The 20907-nt window shown below is 37.4% G+C and overlaps 1 protein-coding gene across 4 annotated transcripts in view; it reads right to left on the bottom strand.

Annotated features, from left to right (window-relative positions):
• NRK (Nik related kinase) overlaps window positions 1-20043 on the bottom strand; it is a 137199-nt gene extending 117156 nt beyond the window's left edge. For all 4 annotated transcript variants that reach the window (XM_037734971.1, XM_037734972.1, XM_037734970.1 and 1 more), the window contains exons 1-2: window positions 19638-20043; window positions 11353-11418 (exon numbers count right to left, since the gene is read on the bottom strand). In XM_037734971.1, coding sequence (XP_037590899.1) covers window positions 11353-11418; window positions 19638-19694 — 123 coding nt within the window. In that variant the 5' untranslated portion in view covers window positions 19695-20043. The remainder of the gene's footprint in view (window positions 1-11352; window positions 11419-19637) is intronic.
• Between the last annotated feature and the right edge of the window lie 864 nt (window positions 20044-20907).

Raw genomic sequence — 20907 nt, forward strand, 5'->3', positions numbered from 1 at the left:
ATTTCTGAAATCTATGAGGTTCCAAAATAAGACTCTAAGACTAGATTGTCTTAGTGTCCTTCATGAAGGAAACAAAAATGGTGGAGGGGAACATCATTAATGATCTTCATTACCTGCCTCAGCTGATCAGTTTCTTGTAAACTTTTGCCCTTGGGCAGATTATTTTTTCAACTGGCTAATCTAATTGAATGCTTTTTTACTTTGGCTTATATCTGTTGAGCTGCATATACTGTATTAGGATTAAGAGTGCAAACCTGGAGCCAAGCAAATTTTGGTTTAAATCCTGACTTTGCAATATACAAGCTTTGTGAACTTGTTCAGTAACTCAAGTTCTTATATCCTTTTCCTCATTTGTGAAATGAGAGGATGATGACAACAATGGTAGCCATCTCATAATGCTCTTATGAGCTGCAAGCACTCAGTAAATGTTATCTATTTTTAGGACATTGAGGTCACTATCTCTAAAGTGACTAATCTTTAAATCTCCATCTTTTTCTCATCCAATTTGAACACTCAGTAATTTTATTTACTTTTATTTTTTTTTTCTCAGAGTCAAGAAAAGGTGTCCTTCTCTGAAGACTCTTAGACTTGTCCTTTTAGATCATGGTGGTATTTTTGTTTTCTCTTCAGAGTTAATGATTTATACAAAATGTTACTGGCAGTGCTCAGAATATAATCAATCTTCTTTCCCTCAGGGGACCCTGAACAATCCAACCTTATTTTCCTAGTCATAAAGGGACTCTGCCTAAAAAGGACAAACCCAAAAGGAGCTTTCTTAGCATAAATTACCACCATATCATTATTTCTCCAACTGAAATAACATACTATTCACACTTCATTTTCCCTCTCTTTATGCTCTGGTAGAGGAGGAATTTACTACAACCTGGGTGTAGGTAAGCAGGAAAAAATAAGACTGCAGGATAAAGGTCTGTTTATATTCTTTGATATTTTAATTTAATCTTACTGATAGGCTTCTTCTTAGGATCCTGCCTTCAGAGTAGCCTCAGCATCATAAAATTTTAAGAGCTTCCACTTTTCTTTTGACACCCTGACAGAGCTACTGCAGCATATTAATCTCCAAATGCAATTTTGGCCCTACCCACACAGCTACCTTAGACACAGAGGCACAAGTACAGTAGAATGTTGGAGGTCCTAAAATCAAGTTAGGACTATTCTTATTTCCAGCATAACAACTGCTGAATTGCTATTTTCCAAAGAGTGTTTCATGAAACGCGGTGAGAACCTAGTTAACTAGTTTTTAGTGGTCAACTACTAGAGGATAAAGTAAAGCAAAAACTCTTGATACTTCAACCATCTTAAAAAAATTTGCTCTGAGAATATGACCATAATTATATAACTATAGAGATAGATAGACACTTACTTATATATGTAAAAGCAAAATAAAACTAAATTTGCTTTTTGATATATTAAAGAGTACATTATTACTTTTTAACACTGCCCAACCCACCCTCACCACTCTTTAAAGTGGTTTATAAAATATTGTACACATGAATTTTCCTAGGACTAATATATTAAAAACAGCATTAAATATATACATTAAGTATCAATTAGGCAATTTTGTATGTCTATTTTTAAGTAACTGCAAAGAGATTTATACTTACATTTTATAAAGATTTTCATAATTGGAGTTATTTTATCTGGTTGACCAAAGCCACCATGCTATAAATAATTTATTAGTTTTGGCTTCTGTTTACAAATGTATTTGTCTCCAATCATTTAAATTTATTTTTTTTCTGCCCTGGAACAATTTTACAATAATCAACTGGATTAAGTATCTGCAGAAATGAGATAATATACTTTGTTACCACAATACACCAAATATATCATTTGAATTACTCCCCAATGTATATATGTGAATATAGTAAATAGATTAGAGTAGCCGTGAAAAATAATTATGGCCTCTTGGGAGCAGAAATCCCATGACTTTTACTTTTCCCTTTCGTACCTGTCAGCTACTAACTTTTTCGTCCTCCCTCAAGATTTATTGGGAAGCAAAAGTAAATTTTGGTATAACATATTAAGAAACAGACAGGCCTGCAACTCAGAGGCCTGGGTTCTATTCCACAGTTGGAGAGTTGTCACAGCCAAGATAGAAATATTCCATTTTTCTCCAAGACCTATAAGCCTCAGCACTTTCCACTAATTTGGTCCCCTGATTCTCAATTTATTTACCCTATGCCGTTTTTCCACCCCCATTGTAAATATTCAACCTGTTCTCTTATTGAGGAAAACTTGTCCCTGGAGTCTCATTCTTTAGAAGCTTCATTAGACTTTCTACATCCAGGAACAAAAACAAAACAACTATTTCCCAATTTCCTCTTTTCGGTTTTTCCAATCTCTCTCATTCCTTCCCATTACTCATTACTCCCTCTTCAAATACATTGTTCATGATCATACAGAAAATACCCCTTCCTTATCTCTACTAAAACTAACTTAACAAAAATGACCGATCCTAAAAAAAATATTTTATGATCATTCTAACTAGCACTTAGTACGGAACTTGGTATTTGGGACATAATGTCCATTCAATAAATGTAGTTTTAAAATTTTTATTACAGAATGGTTGACACATTCAAAGCAATGTTATTTAATAGATAAATTAAATGTTTTCTATGCTAGAGCAGCCTGAGAGTTCCTTAAGACAGACCAATCCCTACTTTTGTTGCACATTATCATGGTGTCACAGGATGAAGCTGGAATCAAGACATGGCTCTGGACTTGTGGCACTGTACTATAAAGGCACAATAGCCTAGTATGCCTGTGGCCTCAATTCAGCTTCAGTTTCAGCTCCTGCTTCAGAGACTTGCAATGTATAATGAAATGCACAGTGTTGTATGCTTTATGGGTGCTCAAGCAATATTTTTTGGCTGACTTAATTAAGCTATATTTGCAAAATGGCAAGGATGTGAGGAAACTTTCCTACCTAAAAAGAAAGCATTCACAGTGCTAGACATTTGGTAGGCAAATAAACAGTATAATTTCAGCCTAAAAGGAAAAATACTCAAACCCCCATCCAATAGGCCTGGTGGCTAGGTAACCCAAATGTCAGCACTGTGTTTCCGAAACTTAATTTAAAATATCATAAATTGTATTTCATTAACTTTCAGGACAACATTGCTTTCCTTCCTTTCCATTCTCATTCCCTGCACCAACTTCAAATCCAGAAAATATAAGTAATAAACTTAAATTCCACCTGTCTGGTGAGATTTGCAAGAAAAAGCAATGTGTCAAGCTGTGATTTATAAAACCAAAGTTAAGGATGATGCATTGTTTTGAAAAGTGTTTTCCACATTTAATGGTATATTACCAGAGTGCAAACAATTCAGGAATTTGCTCTTGACTGTGACTTTCATATACCTTGCTTAATCTACTGACACCAAGGGACAGATGACTCCTGTAATCTCTCTCAAGGATGGAAGCTTACTTATGCCTATGGTGTGTTTTTAGGTATTAGAACAATAAGAGACTTGTGGTGGTCCCTTCCTTACACCAGCATTTAACTGAGTTTCAACGAGGTATCAGCATACATGGCAATTAGGCTCTATGCCCAACTGTAGAGGTTTACTCTATTTCAGATGAATTTTCCTTTGCTTGAAATGGTTGCCTTGAATTTTTCCCATTCCTTTTGCTGTCTTCACCACCTGCAAATGGTAATGTAGGAGTAGGTGATTGATGTTAGGGGATAGTCAAGACCTCATGAAGGGCCAAGGCAAACTCATTCATTCTGGATATCCAATTCATTGACTTACCTCAGTGGTATTATGCTTAACAAAATGTTGTTAGATAACATATAACATATAATGAAGCATTCCTGCTTTCCCAATATACCTGCTACCCAGTTTTACCTTCACATTGAGTGTCTTATTAGTTACTAAATTAAAAATCAGGTCTCACTACTAGGTGATTAAATAGAGGAAAGAATAGAAAAACATGTTAAAAATAATTTTATTTGGTAAAATGTGAAACTACTCCAGCTAATAGCCAATAATCAGCTTCTACTATGCAAGGTGGAGAAGCAACGATAGGATTGCTGTAATTATGTTGATGACAGTAAGATTAAGAATAGGTTGCATTTTACTGTGTGCCAGCCACTGTGCTAGGTGCATTATCTCAGAGCCAGAAGAAACCCTGGAGATTATCGAGTCTAATACATTTGTTTTATTGTTGAAGAAATTGGCCCAGAAAAGTCAAGAGACACATTTACTGTCAGTTACTGGGACAGTTAGGTTGCCAGTTCCAACTTTGCCACCCTAAAGGTCTTGGTCTCTTTCTCAATACTGTGGTCTTTCTGTGTATATTGCTATTTGGGAAATTATTTGTTTTTAATAGTACCATTAAAAATGAGTTTCAACCTATTTTCTTTTTGCTAATATGGCCTCACATGGTCAAACACTAAACATTCCTCCAATTAAAATGACGACTCATAAACTATGAGATTAGCAGTTGAAGGTGAGGAGAAAAGTATGTTCTCTAACCCTACTGGGGCAAAAAAAGGAAGAGCAGTACTTTCTTTCCTAAAAACGGACAGAAAAATAGAACCCACAATTTCAAGTGAAGTTTGTACTGGCAGAAGGTGGGAGAGGGTGAGAGGATAGGCATCTAATTAGAGGAAAAAGAAGGAAAGGAAAAGGACTACAATGATGGTGCGAGACTCAGCCTTCATTTCAACGTGCACAGACCTCAGCAGACAGCTGGAAACTTGCCAGGGAACGAGGCCTTGGAAACAAGCTGGAAGACATTGGAGACACTTTAACCAAAACAAACTCCAGCAGGGGATGTGGTTGGCAGCAGTGAAAAAGCAAGGACTCTATGAGTCACTCTGACATTAATTTTGAATGGTATCATGCCTCTATTTTGAAGTATAGGCTATACAACATTTGATACTGTCTAACACATATATATATAATATATGTAAAATATACGTACAGTTATATATGTTCTATACTTAAATAATATTATATTACAGACATTAGAAAAGAACAAAAATCCAATATATCACTATTCTAATCATTAATTCACCATTTTTTATCTGCATATTTTAACATAAGTGTAAACAGGGCACACATATAATTAGGAATACTTTATTTAATACCTTAAGCATAGCTCTATGCTGCTAAATAACTTCACAAATATTGCTTTATAGGACAATAATATATTAACTGGGTAAAAAGTAATTTACTGCCATCTTTTTAAACTATTGTCAATGAACTTTTAAAATAATAATAGCAACAATAATAATGACAATAACTGACATTTTACAGGTATTTACCATATTCCACATATTATCTATGTGTGTATACATATGTATATTTCTATATTTTATATCATCTCACAAGGTAGGTATTATTAGCCCCATTTTATAAATAAGGAAATTTAAACTAAGGTTAAGTGACTTGTTCAATGTTATAGCTAATTAATGGCTAAGTAACCACTGAATCAGGTCTGCCTGGTTCAAATCAAGACCTCTTTTCACCACAATATGCTACCTTTCTTCTGCAATGAATATCTACCTGTTTTTCTATGTTTGGGATGTTTGTCATATATTTCCAAAAGTTGAATTAATGGTATAAAGAAGATAAACATTTTTTTAAAAGTCTTCATTTACATACTCCAGATAGTTTTCCATGAGGGTGTTATCAGTGTATAGCACCATCATCCCAAATATTTTTTTTTAATTTTTATTTTTATTTTTATTTTACTTCAGGCGCATACTATATCTAACATTTCTCCCCATGTTATCCCTCCCCATTCCCCTACTGACTTTCCCCTACCCCGCCTCCAACTACCCCCAGTATGTGATGCTCCTCTCCCTGAGTCCACATGTTCTCATTATTCAACACCCACCTATGAGTGAGAACATGCGGAGTTTGGCTTTCTGTTCTTGTGTCAGTTTGCTGAGAATGATGGTTTATTTAGAGGTAGAACAAAACAGGTAAAGTCAATGAGTGACAGAGGGAAATCACTCTGGTGTAAATCATGTTTCTGTAAGCATCTACCTTCTGTAATACAGAGGTTTGTACTTTGAAGGTCTGATGTTAGAAAATATTCTCTGTCTCTGGATCTGAGTAGGTAAACAGGAAATTCTTAGGATTTATAAATGTGTACAGGAGGATCCAGCTTATGGAAGATTGTTCATGAAGATTCACTTAAAAAGAATTAACATGGACTTTTTGCTTCTGATGAGGATGTGAAAATTGGAAAGAGTGCCACACCCATGCTAACAACAAGAAAAAGCTTAATAATCTATGTAATCATAACTTTTCTTCAATCTAGAGAGAAGTCTCGAGGCAATCAATTACCCTGAGGTCTGAAGAAAGAGAAGCACCTGCAAAGAGAGATGGGACGTGAGCACTAGCTCACCTGTGGCTATAGAGGGAAGACAAGGTCACCACAGAAGCAGGTATAAAGTATACAATGAAATTTTTGTTTGTTTTTAAATTTTTGTGGGTACATAGTAGGTGTATATATTTATGGGGTTTACGAGCTATTTTGGTACAATAATGCAAATTTTTTAGTGAATTGCTAAAGAGCAAATGTGGGTTAGCATGAGAGTATAGACCCCATGGAAGCCATAGACACAGGACAAAGTTATACAAACGTGTAGATTTATGGTACAGATTTGATGGAGATGAAAAGTCACCATAGAGGACAAGGTAGGAAACCAGGTCCAATTCCTTTCCCTTTCATGAATAAAAGTCTTAAGCCTTAGGGGAAAGGCAGCAAAATGTATTCTCCCCAGGGTATGATGAAGACCTACTGCAGATGGAAAAGGGCAAAAAACATCCTCCACTTCTGAGGGAAGGGCAAGAATTAGTTGTGGGCCCAAACAATTAGAAGTATCCCACCACTAGAAGAGGGGAAGGCTAACTAAAAAAGTCCTGCTCCCATGACACAGAGGCACAGGATCTTAAAATACTGAGGTTGAAACAGAAAAACATAGAAATTCTACCTGCCCACACCACCAGACCAATGATCATTTAATAAGAAGCAGTAGCAGTATACCATTAGGAGAGAACAACAGGATGGAGAGAGAACCTCTTTGAGGCACAGATACAGAGGGAGGATGTAAAGTTGAGGAAAGAACAAGAATATTAAGAAAAACTCTCCAGAAGGCCAACTCCCATACTATGCACAAGGTAACAGGAATCTGAAGCTGGTAGTGAACTTAGAGTAACCATATCAACAACATAACCCAAATGTACTTTATCTTCTTATTAGATTGAGGGAACCTTCCATATAAACAACCTAGCTGTAAAAGTGTGCCCATTTCAAGAAATAAATACTGTTTACTTTAATCTCTGCTGTTCTACATACTATGTCAATTAAATAAAATACATTGTGAAACAAAGCAAAATTTTAAAAAAACATGCTCAAGAGACAAAGCAATCAGCATAACCAGCCTCAGAGATTACTTAGATGTTGAATCCATCAGATACAGAATTTGACATAACTATGACAAATACATGAAATGCTTTAGTGAAAAATATGGAAAACACGAGTAGATAAATAGGGGATTTCAGTAAAAATGTTAACTATTAAAAAGTCAAGTAGAAATGCTAGAAATGAAAAACAGTAATATAGCTGAAGAATGTCTTTGGCAGTCTCATCAATAGACTTGAAACAGCTGAGAAAGGGATCAGTGAAAGTGAAAATAGAAAAAAAGTGATCCAAGCTGAAACACAAAGACAGAAAAAGAAAAAAACACATGCAAACACACTCCAAAACAGAGCATTTAAGAACTGAGGGATAGTAACAAAATGCCTAACACATATGAAATTGTAATTCCAAAAGAAAAAGATAGAAGATAGGGTAGAGAAAAATATTTTAAAAGATAAAGGCCAAAAGTTTCTCCCAAAAAATGAAATATGTCAGACCACATGTCTAGGAAGCTAAGAGAGCCCTAAAGATCTCTAATCTTTATCTCAGATAAATATTCTTTCAACACACACACACACACACACACACACACACACACACACACACACACCTCCAGACATTTCATATTTAAACTGCTGAAAAACAAAGACAAAGAGAAAAATCTTGAAGGCAGTCAGAGAAAAAATACAAAGGAGCAAAGGTAAGAACTACAGCAGACTTCAGAAATTGTGCAAGTCTGAAGACAAAGTGGCATGTTAAAACTGTTGAGAGAAAGAAAAAAATAATAATTGTCAATCCACAATTCTATAAACAGTGTGAATATCTTTCAAAAATGAAAAATAAAGACTTTTCATACAAAAGCAGAGAATTCATTACCCAGAAGCCTTGGACTATAAGAAATATTAGAGGAAGTTTTTCAGGCTAAAGTTCTACATACCAGAAAGAAACCTGAACCTACAAAAAGAAATGAAGATTCCAGAAATGGTGAAAATGAAGATAAACATAAAAGACTTTTTCTGATTTTTAATTTTTATAAAAGATAATTGATTAGCTAAATTTTAAAAATTGTAGTAGTGAGAATAGGAAAAAGAGTGAGTATAGGGAAACTACACTAGCTTTGTGAGTTTGTGGCATATGTAAAAGCAAAATATATGACAGCCATAACCACAGCACACCAATTGGGACACCACACAGTGAACAGGTAGAATACTCCTTGAATCTAGTCTGTGATTAGTTTAAGATGTACATTGAAAATCTCGATTATGGTGGCAGTTATATGACTGTATGCATTTGTCCAAACTCATAAAGTTGTACACTTAAAAGAGTTAATCTTACCAAATATATATTATATCCCAATAAACCCTGAGTTTTAAGAAAGGATATTCACATGCACAACTTACCTTTTTATGTTCTTACTTTTCTTCTTTTGGTAGCATCACAGTTCATTATCACATGAATGATAATGAGTAACCATCTTTCTGTGTTGTCTAATTTTAACCTTGCTTCTTACCTTATATGACTCTGAAGTTCTTATTTCTCACATCTGGTGACTCTACACATTTGAATCAGAGCAAGTATACACATACCACACACACACACACACACACACACACACACACAAAGTTCACACATACCCTAAGGAATTAAAATGTGCATAGAGCCATGGAGACTGTAAATGTACCATAAACATTCTGTCCATTATAAGATGTAGGTATCTATGTATAAGGTGGCAAAACTGACCTAGATCACATAAATGTTAAGTAATTGTTCACTACAGGATGCAATTGAGGTAGCATAAACAATATATTTCAGTCTATATCATATCACCGTCTATAGCTTATTGATTCTGTTAATAGATATGGTCAAAATGGTTTGAAAAAGTTTGATGATGAATACTGGCATTCTTTCTATTCCCTATATTCACCAAGGTTCTTTCTGTTTTTAAGACCTGTCCACATGCTATTTCTACTACTCAGTTTCTATGCTATGAGTACTTTATTTAATTTATTATTTTATTATTTTTATTTTTAAAGAGATAGGTCTTACTCTGTCTCTAGGACTGGAGGGCAGTGGTGTAAGCATAGTTCACTGCAGTCTCAAGCTCCTGGGCTCAAGTGATCCTCCTGCCTTAGACTCCTGTAGCTAAGACTACAGGCTCATACCACTGCACCTGGCTAATTTTTTTTTTTTTCTGATTTTTTGTAGAGATGGAGTCTTGTTTTGTTGCCCAGGATGGTCTCTAAGCTCTGGCATCAAGCAATCCTCCTCCCTTCATCTCTCAAATATTGGGATTACAGGAGTGAGCCACAGTGCCAGGCCCTATAGGCGCTTTTATGCAAAGCTTAAAAAGCATCCCCCATTCCTACCTGGGCAGATGCATAAGAAAAGAAGCCCCTCTGGGTAGATGTAGTCCCAAAGTTGCAAGACTTGGCAAGAAAAAAGACACCCTTATCAGAACTAGAAAGAAGCCCCTTTCTCTGGGCTTATGCTAGGACACCTTTACATAACCTATGTGTAGAGAACCTGTAATTAGTTAGCTATAAGGATCAGCCTAAGGACAGTAATCTAGTTTCTGAGTGACAGTCCTGGGGAAAAGGAGCACTGCAATTGTATAGAACATTACACAAGATTGAGAAATGTCAATTCTCCATATTAAAGAGTAGAAGGGTACCTGTGCAGTGTAATAGGGCTACTAAAGCATCCCATCCCAAAACCAGCCCTTAACACTATCCATGCCTCCACCTAGAATGTATTATCATCATCCTCCACAACCACACCTTTTCTTGGTTACCTCGCATTTGTCCTCCTGATATCAGTTTAACTGCCACTTTCCCTTTCCAGGAAGTGGGAGATCAACAATGACCTTTCTATTTAAATTAAGCGCCCCCCCCCAACTTTATGCTTTTATATAACTAAGAATTTTCTTACAGATCATATATCACAGTTACAATTATAGTCATCCCTCAGTATCTGTGGGGGATTGGTTTCAGGGCCTCCTGTGGATATCAAAATCAGTGGATGCTCAAATACCTGATATATAATAGCATAGTAATTTTTGTTTGTATGTAACCTATGTATATCCTCCAGTATACTTTAAATGATGACTAGATTACTTATAACATCTAATTCAATGTAAATACTATATAAATAGTTGTTATACTGTATTGTTTAGGGAATAATGACAAGAACAAAAGTCTGTACATGATGCAATTTTTTTTTTAGTATTATTGATCCATTATTGGTTGAATCCATGGATGTGGAACCCACAGATACAGAAGTATATAGTTATTTGTGTGCTTACTTATGTAATGTGTGGCTCACCCAACATCCCCCATACATATCACATATACATTCTTAATCACATACCTTTCTCAACCGTAAGCCCCAAAAGAGCAGGGAACTTGTCAGCTTTGATCATCATTTTATTCCCAGAGACTATCACAGCACCTGGCACATACTTAGTGTTTAATAAATAATCATTAAATAAATTCAGATTATTTCTTGTTAGATTCTTTAGCAAATTTTATCATACATGTGCACACTCAAGTACCAGAGTATGACATAGAATGTTATGGAAAGATTCCTTTTAATAACATTCAGTTTTCAGCTGAATGTGAGTAATTAGAATCGTATGGATGCATACTATAAAACAAGTGATATTTTATTTGGGTATATCTTATTTGAATTATTTCCATTTTCCATTGGTGACTTTATTTATTTTCTGCTAATTTTTAGATGTTGTGTTTGGTTGGATGTTTCGGTATAGATTAGCCAATCCATTCCTTTTGTGATAATAAACAGTAATTCTTACAGATGTCACTGAGCTATCTAATTTGGTTTGTATTTCAAAGTGAAATGCCATATTTTGGCATTATTTGATTGGTGGTGAATGACTGACTCACAATCTTTGTTGTCATTAGAAAATGAATGAATAAATAATGTAAGTCAACTTACCAAATAGATTCTGCCGTAAGTACCAAGACCAATGGTTTTATCTAGTGAGAATATTCCAGTAGGATCCTGCAAAAAAGTGAAACAAAAGCTGTCAATTTTCTTAGGAAATCAGGCGATCATTCAACTGTGTTAAATGGTATTTCCAATCTGGCTTGTTCCATTAGATTTTACATGGGAAGAACCTACGTTTCATTTACCAAAAAATAGACATGTCACAATCTCCTTGAACTGAGTATATTCATTTATAAAAAAGAAAAAGTAATATGGACATTAAGTAGCCATGTAATTATTTATCATAAAACTGTAAAACGCACACAATTATCTAAAGCTGAGGCATATTAACGATGTAATTAGAAATATAAAAGAGAAATAAACTCATTTATTTGCAATGGAAGTATTCTTTTAATATCAATCTTTTGAGTGATAACCAGACAAGGCAGAAAATTTAACATGCAACAGTGATGACTAGATGTTGGATACAAAATCTAGATTACTAATTTGAATTATAGGTTGATGGAAAAGTAATTACGGATTTGGCATTAAAAGTAATGGCAAAACCGCAATTACTTTTGCACCAACATCTAGCAGCTCTTAAGAAAGAAATACCATCTCTGAATATGCGAAACAAAGCAAGATCATGATATAAAAAGAGCATCACTTTAAGAAAACTAGACAAATTTTTTAAAGTTAAGCTTTGCATCTGCTGAATACCTTTTCATGGCACAAAGTGATGTTTTACGTGACTTAATCCTAAATGTGGCATCATAGGAAACAAAACATGCCATGTTTTGGGATAGAGTTGTGAGGCTTCCATATTTAAATTCAAGCATTTTTTTCTTACTTTTAAATATGAGTACTCCTTTATTGCTCACCATAAAACATGGTTTCTTGAATTTTATCACTGAACTTTTAGTCTAGCAGCCTATTTTTCTGTTTTAGCAAAACTTACATGAGGCATTAGTAGATGCCAATTTATACACAAAATGGTAAGAACATTGGCACGTTCTTGGAAATTCACATACCTTATAGAAATTTTATTTTATATACACAAATGTTGTTTAATCCTGTTTGAAAACATTTTTATTGCTGTGACAAATACAAGCTAAACAGGAAAACTATTGAGCATATGCAACATAGATGAATGAAATTATAAAGTCCTTAAAACTTCCATGTTATTTGTGTAATCTAGCAAAATTGTTACAGCAAAATGACAGAGCTTTGAGATTACATCATTCAATAAGTATTCAACTGGACAGAGTCAGCAGACTTGAATTTTAGCCCCAGCTCTACCATTAACTATATAACTCTCGGTAAATTATTTACTCTCTCTCAGATTCAGTTTTCACATATATAAAATAGAAGTGTTGTGATAGGTGATGTCCCAGCTCTAAAATTCTACAGATATAAATCATAGTCTACCCTTTCTAAAATCTAGATGTTCCCACTGAATTGATAAAATTATTGTTAGATAAAGCAGCAGCCTAGCAGCTTAGTCTTTCAAAATGCTCATCAAAGTTGAGATCATAATACACACAGTTATCATTTCAAACAAATAGTTCAGGAAATATACTCCCAATGAAAATGTAATTTATCTAAAATGATAATTTTTAGAATCTAAGAAGTAAAACTATATCTTTATATTATCCTTATTATTATTATTATTTCTATGTGAGATGATACGTTTATTAGCTTCATTGTGATTATCATTTCACAAGGGTGAGCTTGTGTGTATATATATACACACACACATCACAACATGTTGTATACCATAAACAGATATAATTTTCATCTGTCAATTATACTTCAGTCAAGCTCCTTATTATTAAGAATATCACTGATGTTATAACTAATTGAAAGATTCATGAGAGACAAGCCAACAAAAAAGTTACTAGGGACTGACTTGAAGACTTTATCACTGTAGCAATGGATATCATAAAGGAATTTATTTTAGACATCATTAATTCTGGAGAAACAGCCTTTGGCCATCTGTCAAAATAATCAAACATGTTAGCTTATTCCTACTGGTAAACTATTCGTTGCTATATTTAAGGCTGCATTTTAGCCAGAAAAGATACCACAGATTAGAGAATTAGTGTAACATCTGCACAACCTTTATTTGTGAATCTTTGATCACAATCTTAGATTTCTTTATTTCTTTCTCTAGTCTGCAATAACATAAATACCTTACATTGACTTGAATATAGTTATCTGACTACTCAAAAAAGACACCAAGGAAATGGACTGGAGTAATTAAAGGACTGCAGAAATTCATGGAGGCCTCATATCTATGCCAGGAAACTTGTTTTCTGCTTGCAAATGACCAGTCTTAATTATTTTCACATTCATGTTTAATAAAAGAAAATTTTAAAAAAATTCCCTCTTAAATGCAGCTCAACTTCGTATTCATATAGTCTAAGACTATATTGTTTTCATTAGTTCTATATGCTAGTTTTTGTTCCTGATCTCCATGCTACTGTCTTTCAAGACTATATGTTAAATTGGGAAAAAGTGGGGAAGGACTATGCTTAATATAAGGTTAACAATGCCACGAACTGCCATTCAAAATTTCTACAAAGAGAATAAAATACCTAGGAATACAACTAACAAGGAATGTAAAGGACCACTTCAAGGAGAACTACAAGCCACTGCTAAACGAAATAAGAGAGGACACAAACAGATGGAGAAACATTCCATGTTCATGGTTAGGAAGAATCAATATCGTTCTCACTCACAGGCAGGTGTTGAACAATGAGAACACATGGACACAGGGAGGGGAGCATCACACACGGGGGTCTGTTGGGGGGAATAGGGGAAGGACAGCAGGGGTGGGGAGTTGGGGAGAGATAGCATGGGGAGAAATGCCAGATATAGGTGAAGGGAAGGAAGGCAGCAAATCACGCTGGCATGTGTGTACCTATGCAACAATCTTGCATTTTCTTCACATGTACCCCAAAACCTAAAATGCAATAAAAAAATGCCAAATTCCTCATATCATATTTTGCACTTATAGTCAGAGCATGTTTATTCTGGATTTCCAAGGAAGGGGGCATTGAAAAGGAACATTCATTTTGGTCACTGTGAAAATAAAAGGTCTCCATAATCATTTGGTCCTTTTCTCTGCCTTGCCACCTTGAGATAAGAAAACCAGAAGAGGACAGATATTCATACCTGTGACTGCTATATCAATTTGGAGATTATTTGGGGTTTTGATATGTTTTGATGTCCCATTTGGGTACATAAAATGATCGGTAAAGGATAAACTAATTTCTAAAGCTTGTCTCACAATAAATTACGAAAAATCTAAGTATTAAAATATTTTTGAACCATAAACTGTTAGACATGTTGTACTTTCGTTATCTCTTTCTATGCATCTAAATTATCTCCTGCAGTTTAAAAGTCCTAGTCTGGCTGCCCACTGAAATCGCAAAATATTAGGGAGTTGTTTCTCTTTCCTGATTTCAGGGGCAGGGAAGAAAGACAACCTTGATGGCTAATTTTAATAAAAGCCAGGAATGGGAGTAACTGGAAGGAAAAGAGCCACTAGACGGCAGTGTTAACTGGTCAAGGGAGAGAATTTCAAAGCAGAGGCTGATCCGCAGAACCAAATATGGCAGAGATTAAGGAGAAAAGGGAACCAAAAACGATCAACAAGAGTAGGAAGAAATTTGAAATTTAGGATAGTAAAGGAGAGTGAGGAATCATGCTCCAGCAGTCAAGCTGCAAAAAGGAGACTGCACAGTACCTCAAAGGAGATGGCAGAGGCTTTTCTCCTTTTATTTGTAATATTAGAAATAGCAATTTTATGAAAATAAAATTGAGAGAGAACATGAAAGGGATAGATATGGCAAGATGAGTTCCAGAGTGAGTTGCTGAGATAGTTGGAGGAATGGGCTTCAGAATTTACATGGAGACGTTAAAGGAAAAATCTCTTCCTCCAGACCAGTGTTTCTCAAACTGTAGACTGTGTAGACTCTCACTACATGTGAATCATCTGAGCAATACTACTAAAAATACAGATTCCTTGGGCCCACCATGGAATTATGAAATCAGAATTTCTGATGATGGGTCCCAAGATCTTGAAATGATTCTTGATTTTTTGTGCACTGTTCTTCTGCACTAACATATGAAAACCACTGCTCTAGAAACCAAAGAAGAAAAATGGCTGAGAAAATAAACTGATGTACAGTGTTATGTGGAGGTGATCCTTTACATGTAATTGAGGATTATGGTGAATGTTTCAATCACTGTTGACTTAAATGAAGGTAAAACTGCTTCTAAACAGGGGACTAAGGAACTTGGTAAAGTGGGAAATTTCTTATGACCAAATGTGGACTGCAGGCCTGATCTGGGTGGTAGAAGACTGGGAGAGTTGGCAGTTATATTTAAATATAAATCTAATGTATTTCAAATATAGTTTTTGGATCATGTGCTATTTCAGATAACCTCTGCCACTACTATCCTCAAGGCCTGTCTAATCCTGACCCCAATATAGGTTAGGACTACACATGGCAGTGTCAAATACCAAGGCCACAGCCGTGAGGAATGTCATTACCATACTGGGCACAGAAGGCAAAGGGGACAGTCATAGTGAAAGACATGACAAATTTGGAGAGGAAGAAATACTTTCCAGTCTCAAGGACACAGGCATACTAGAAATAATATATACATAGTATTGTGTATATGTGTGTGTGTGCATATATATATATATATATATATGCACACACACACATACATATTAGACACACAAGCATATATATATATATATATATAGAGAGAGAGAGAGAGAGAGAGAGATAGAAAGAGAGAGGGAGACATACATGCACATCCCAAGGTATTGCTGGTGGGCAAGGTGAATGTATATACATATATATACACGCATATATTACAAAGAGATATATATATATAAAGACATAAAGCTTTGTATTTATCTTTTCAGAAAGGAATCACAAACAACAAATCTCTGCACTTTCCTTTTTGTTTTTACACCTATAGAAAATATTTTTTCAATAGAAAATCAGAAAATTACTGTAATCCATTAATTAACAAACATAATGATATTGATCTATTATAATTACATTGGCTCTCTTTTTTTATGTCTCTGACTTTAGAGCATTATCCAAAAAAGTTATATAATTGTATAAAAGTTATTTTTTAATTTTAAAATTTACATAATTTTCTCACCCTTTCTTGTTTCCCTAGCTTTCACTCCTGCTTACTATTTTAGGTTTAAAAATAATATCTTATAGCAAAAATACCAAATAACCTTCTACCACTGTCTTTAAATCTCAATTTGTACAGCAAGTCTATCCTCTCTCAAGGGTCTTTGTCTAGTGGTCATTTAGCTGGCTAGTCCTACAAAAAAAAATAATATATCAATCTTAAACTAGAGCTGTATTGAGTTATTATTCCACATTCTGATTTTTTTTTTTTTCTAAGTTTCAAACTCCAAGGTTTGAATCTTCCCTCATTGTCTGGCTGTTGCCAAACTGGTATACTTGGTGTTTACAGATGCCAATTTTCTGAACTTTACATGTGTCCTATGGAGGATAATTACTGTAAGGGATACCATCATATGCAGGTTTCATTACTTGCTTTATCAACTCTGCTTTGCATCAAAATGCAAACTTTTTTTTTTTTTTTTGAGACGGAGTTTCGCTCTTGTTACCCAGGCTGGAGTGCAATGGCGCGATCTCGGCTCACCGCAACTTCCGTCTCCTGGGTTCAGGCAATTCTCCTGCCTCAGCCTCCTGAGTAGTTGGGATTACAGGCACACGCCACCATGCCCAGCTGATTTTTTGTATTTTTAGTAGAGACGGGGTTTCACCATGTTGACCAGGATGGTCTCGATCTCTCGACCTCGTGATCCACCCGCCTCGGCCTCCCAAAGTACTGGGATTACAGGCGTGAGCCACCACGCCCGGCCTAAAATGCAAACTTTAACAGAACTGATTCAGATGTCTCTTTACCTCTTCATTTGCTTTTACTTCTTCAAAGAGTCAGAAAATAAATCAAATGTAAAGAAACCCCAAATCGCTGAAAAATATAACTCAGTGACCAAAGCAACAATAACTTTCCCACGTCTAAAAATTTGATAGTAAAGAAGCTTCTAAAGGGCACGCTACTGCTCTTCTGCCAGATTTCTTAGGGTTTGAATCTGGGTGTTTGAGGATAGAGAGCGAATTATGCATAATTTGCTAAGAGAGTGAAGAGCCACACATGAGGCAAAATGGCTCAGGTATAAAATTTAGAAACTGTTAGAATCTGAGGATTTTATGAGACTTTCATCAAGTCTGTAAAATGAGGCCAAGCATCACTGCCCTGAGGTTTTGTATCTTCTCACTACTCCCCTTACATTAAAAACCAACCTTATCTTTCTACTTTTCCCACACACCCACTCCACCAACCTCCAGGAAACTAATATTCCACTGAACTGCAGTGTAAAGATTGCAGCCTTTCCTCTTATCTCCTGGACTCCACCAAATTCTTATGTCCCAGGACCATGACCCGGTCAGTTAGTCTGGGCCATTTCCCCCCATTTTTTTTTTTTTTGTGGCAATAATACCTTTTCTTCTTTTTCTCCTTAGGTTTTGAATTCCCTGCCCTATTATTTCTATGAGGTATTTCCCATTTACCCGTTTAGTCATATTTAGAAGGGAGTTTATTTCAGTTTGCCCGCCTGCCTGCATCAGTTTCACATATCTGCCCTAGTTTGCTTTTTTTCTCTTTTCCTAACCATAGACAGAGAATGTTGGAGGAAGGGTACCATTTTATTTCTTGGTTTTATACTTTTACTTGAGTGCAAATCTAGTCTGAATATGAAAGTTCTGCTTAGAAAGGAAACCACCAATTGAGGCCTCCATATTCCAGAAATCTCATGTATGTACACTGAAAGGAAGAAATTCTGGGTGCATGCAAAATGAGAAAATGTTTAATTTTACAAGTTCTTTGACATATTTTATGAAGCTGCATAATCACAACACTAATATCTGTAATTCACATTTGCATAGACTATTTTAAATGGTAGAGAACAATTTGGTAAAATGTTACCCATGTGTACCACCTTACCTCCCCACATACAGCACCTAGTGTAAAATTATATAGGGAAAGCTTTGGAAATGCCCTATTTTTGAGGGAGGTAGGCTTCTGTCATCATCAAAAACACATTTTAAAAATGCCAAATATGTGTAAAATTAAGTCAATCGACTTTGAATAGTCCTATAACCTCAAGGTTAATATTTAGCTTTTCTCAAACCAAGCAGGCCACTGCCCTGAACTACAGTTGACTGGTGATCATTCCAGCGCGGTGCCTGCTTATTCCCTTTCGGAGAATCCAGGGGCCTTTTGCATTCAAGAAAGGGTGCGAGTGAAATGCCAATCTAAAAAGGGAACTTGAAACACTGTTGAGTGGGATCCAATATTAGCCAGAAACCAGATGCCAATGAAATAAACTGAGCTGCCAAAATAATAAGTCTACTAATCACGACGGCGATAATAACTTACCAATCAAGTACAACTCTAGAAGAAAGCTGAGCATCCAGGAAAAGAAGAGCTCACAAAGGAAACCCACAAGAAAAAGCTAAATCTGGTTAGGTAAGGAACACAATATTTAAACAAAGCAAAACAAAACAAAACGAACAAAACAAAACATGGAGTGTGCAGAATTCACTCCTTCCCCAAACGGCGTCGAGTTCTTTCACTCTCACAACACTAAATCGGGAACATTGCCCTGGCAATAATAAGATTTTAGAAAGTGTATGAGAAAATAAGAAAAGTGGGACTTAAACGCTTTAATTTTCTAGTCACTGTCACCTAAAAGTAAAGGTCACCCACCCGCAAGTAGGCATCTCCGATGGCAAAAGAAGCAGCAAACGTCGGGGCGGCAAGATAACAGGGAGGAGTACTCTCAGGAAGCCACTTGAGTTTGCACTTTTTGGCCTCTGTTGGAGCAAGCGGGCTAGGACAGGTACAGCAGCTCCGCTAGACAAGGGGGGTCACAAGTTTAAAATGTCCTACTGCTTAGGGTCTGTACCACCCCACTGCCACTTTTTCTCTCTGTCTCTCCTTCCCAAGACCCCCTGCCTTTGCCTTTCTTGGGAAATTGGTGACGTCCTGGTGCCCAGGGGGCGCCTTTTCCGCACGTTGGCTCCCTGGGTCTCCTCCTGCGCCCGCGGGACCCGTCGAAGTCCTTTTCCAGCCCGTTTTGAGAGCTTCCACTCCCTCCCCGGTGCTCAGAACCTGCCAAAATAGAGCATTTCGAGGGGGGGCGATCGGCGTCCTCTACTCACCGGCAAGTGGCCCAGATCCGTGACTTCCTTGTCCCTCCAGCCCCCAGGTCCCGCCATGGCTTCGAGCCGAATGGGAGCGGGCGACTGAATAGGGTGCACGCAGAATCTGAGGTGGCAGCGGATGGGGAGTTGAAGGGAGGAGAGGGGAAGGGGCAGGGCAGGAGAAAGGAGTTGGGGGATCGGGGATCCTTGCGTGGGAGATAGAGGAGCGGGAAAGTGGAGTGAAAAGAGTTGGGAGTGGAAGGAAACCGAAGTTTGAGAGGCGGGAAACCGAGTTTGGCTAAGGCGAGAAAGGAGCCTGAGAGTCCGTCCTGGAGACGAAGAAGCTAGAAGGGAGCTCCGTGGCGAGAGCGCTGTGTCTGCCCCTTCAGGGTGCGCCTCTTTCAGGGTGGGGAGAGGGGCGGTGCAAGGAGAGGGGGCCCGGGAGCAGCTCGAAAGGGATTGGTGCAGCGTCACGTCGCCAGGTGGGCAGCGCTCGGCAGGGAGGCAGGCTAGGAGGGCCACCGGCGGAGGGAGGTGCTGAAGGACTATAACGGTTTGCAAGCACGCCCTTCGCTGCCTCCCCCAGCCCTCCCGCCCCCTCCCACGTCCACTGCTGCGCCCGCCGCCCCTGCCCCCGCCCCCGCTGGCGAGTGTTCCACAGGAAACTTTTTCCAGGCAGCTGCCAGCCCCGGAAAACCGGTCCCGCTCCGCGCCGCTCCCAGTCTGGGCCCCACAGCCCTGTCACAGTCCAAACAACCCGCGCCCTAGACTTCCCAAGAAACACTTGTGACTCTTTTAGTTGTCTGTTTTCTCTTTCTGTCCGATTTTATCGCTCCATTTACTGCAAAGACCCACCGAGTTACAGAGTGAAACGACTTGCCACCGGTTTAGGGATCGGTCCTAGGCGAGCCCTTATTCGAGCAGAGGAAGGCACCGAGTGCACCCCGGGGCTGTCGCAGTTCGGCCTTCGAAGCCATTAGCCTAGGGCAGGAGCAGAACGGACAGAGCCGCTGGGAACTCTCCTCCCAGCAGGCCTTATCTCCTCTGGCCCTAGGCTAGGTCTTGCCAAGTCCCAGCCGCTCACTGAGAACCGCACCTGTTCTCAGGTGCGCAGCTGAGTAAGACTGACTGTCTCCAAAGCCCGGGCTGCTCTGGGTCCTAAGTTTGCAGACGCCTTACTCGCAGCGCGCGGAGAAAATTCCTGCTTTCCTTCCAGTCTCTAGCATTCCGACCGGCTGGGTTTCATTCATTCGCTCATTCATTGCAAAACTTTTCCAAGTGCCAAAGC

The sequence above is a fragment of the Cebus imitator genome, unplaced genomic scaffold (assembly GCF_001604975.1).
Source record: "Cebus imitator isolate Cc_AM_T3 unplaced genomic scaffold, Cebus_imitator-1.0 Scaffold696, whole genome shotgun sequence".
In the NCBI taxonomy this organism is placed as follows: domain Eukaryota; kingdom Metazoa; phylum Chordata; class Mammalia; order Primates; family Cebidae; genus Cebus; species Cebus imitator.